The sequence below is a fragment of the Bison bison genome, unplaced genomic scaffold (assembly GCF_000754665.1).
Source record: "Bison bison bison isolate TAMUID 2011002044 unplaced genomic scaffold, Bison_UMD1.0 scf7180017863195, whole genome shotgun sequence".
Taxonomy (NCBI): Eukaryota; Metazoa; Chordata; class Mammalia; order Artiodactyla; family Bovidae; genus Bison; species Bison bison.
This window is the reverse complement of record NW_011493767.1, coordinates 8442-9940: the sequence shown is the minus strand read 5'-3', so window position 1 is coordinate 9940 and position 1499 is coordinate 8442. Positions and strand designations below refer to the sequence as shown.

The following is a 1499-nucleotide window of genomic DNA, read 5'->3' as shown; positions in this document are numbered from 1 at the left end:
CTGTAAAGCAATTATCCTTCAAGTAAAAAATAAATAAAAATAAAATAAATAAAAAGGAGCAAATAAACATGAAAACAAATTACTCTCTATCCCCTTGCCCAAACTTAGTTATTTTTTGGAGCTCATGTTGCCATCTGACATATTTTTCTGACACTCACACAATCTTCTTTTTTAAAATATGTATGTGTATGGATGCTCGAGGTCTTAGACGCAGCACTCAGGATATTCACCACCTGTGCTGGGTCTTAGTCGCAGCACGTGGGAAAATTGAATATTGGCACAGAGAAGAATGAAAACAGACCTCTGTCTCACACTCAGCAAGAGTAACCTGAAATGGATCGAAGACTGACATGTAAGACCATAAGATACTTATTTGAAAACAGTGGGGAGCTCGTGCGCGTGGATCTTTGCAGTGACTTGTTGGACACGACACCTAAACCACAAGCAGCAAAAAATAAACGAGCTCCGCTACATCAAACTGAAAAGCTTCTGCACGGCAAGAGGAACAATCCGCAGAGTGAAAAGGTGACCTACACGCGGGGAGAAGACAGCAGCAAACGCTTGGCCTCCCAGGGTGACAGACTGGGGGAACGGAGCACCAGCGTCGGGGCAGTGGTGGGGTTGACCCCCTGGCACAGTGGCTGGTACTGGAGATGGCAACGTGAGCTGCCTGTCTCTAAAAGGTTGACAGTAACCTCTGGGGTGATGACTCGCAGCTGTGGGACTGCTATTTTGAGCAGGGGCTCCCAGATGACGCTAGTGGTAAAGAACCTGCCTGCCGATGCAGGAGAAATAAGAGACAGGGGTTTGATCCGTGGGTCAGGAAGATCCCCTGGAGGAGGAAATGGTAACCCACTCCCTGTTCTTGCCTGGAGAATCCCATGGACAGAGGAGCCTGGGGGGCTACCATCCAGAGGGTCAGAAACAGCTGGACACAACTGAAGTGAGTTAGCTCACACGCACACACGTCGCTGTGTGCTATCACGGCGCACACATATATATGTGTGACTGCCCAGTGACCCCTGCACAACCCAGCCCACGCGCACCCACACCCAAAGTCACTGGTGCCTCCGCACGCCCACCCACCCTGTGAGCTGAGCAACTTGTCCCGGAAAACAGAGTGGAGTGCTGCCCTGCGGCTCAGGCCGGCTCCCTGGCTCACCCCGGGTGAGCGTCCGTCACTTACTTTTTGATGGCGAACACGGTCAGCCCAATGGTGGTGTTTCTGAATTGCACATCCAAGATGGCAGAGTCAAAGGTCCCGTCCCAGACGACGGGAGCAAACCATGGGGTCATGACCAGCACGTCCACTCTCCTGGGGAGGTGAGTCACAGCACGCGAGAGCAGGTCATGGGGGTGTGGGCCACAGAGAAGGATTTGTCCAAAGCTGCACAGTCCGTGAGCTGCAGAGCTAGGAGCAGACAGGACTCTGGATTCCCAACCCAGTGCTTTTGGCAGCATAAGCTCAGCACCGAGGACTCAACACTTCCATCCCTTCA

At 51.8% G+C, this 1499-nt stretch overlaps 1 protein-coding gene across 1 annotated transcript in view; it reads right to left on the bottom strand.

Annotated features, from left to right (window-relative positions):
* The window catches only part of LOC104983689 (histo-blood group ABO system transferase-like), a gene marked incomplete at its 5' end in the record, with an annotated part of 11628 nt that overhangs the window by 5041 nt on the left and 5088 nt on the right, over positions 1-1499 (bottom strand). Inside the window, one exon of the mRNA XM_010833204.1 lies at positions 1187-1315. Within this exon, the coding sequence (XP_010831506.1) occupies positions 1187-1315 (129 nt within the window). The remainder of the gene's footprint in view (positions 1-1186; positions 1316-1499) is intronic.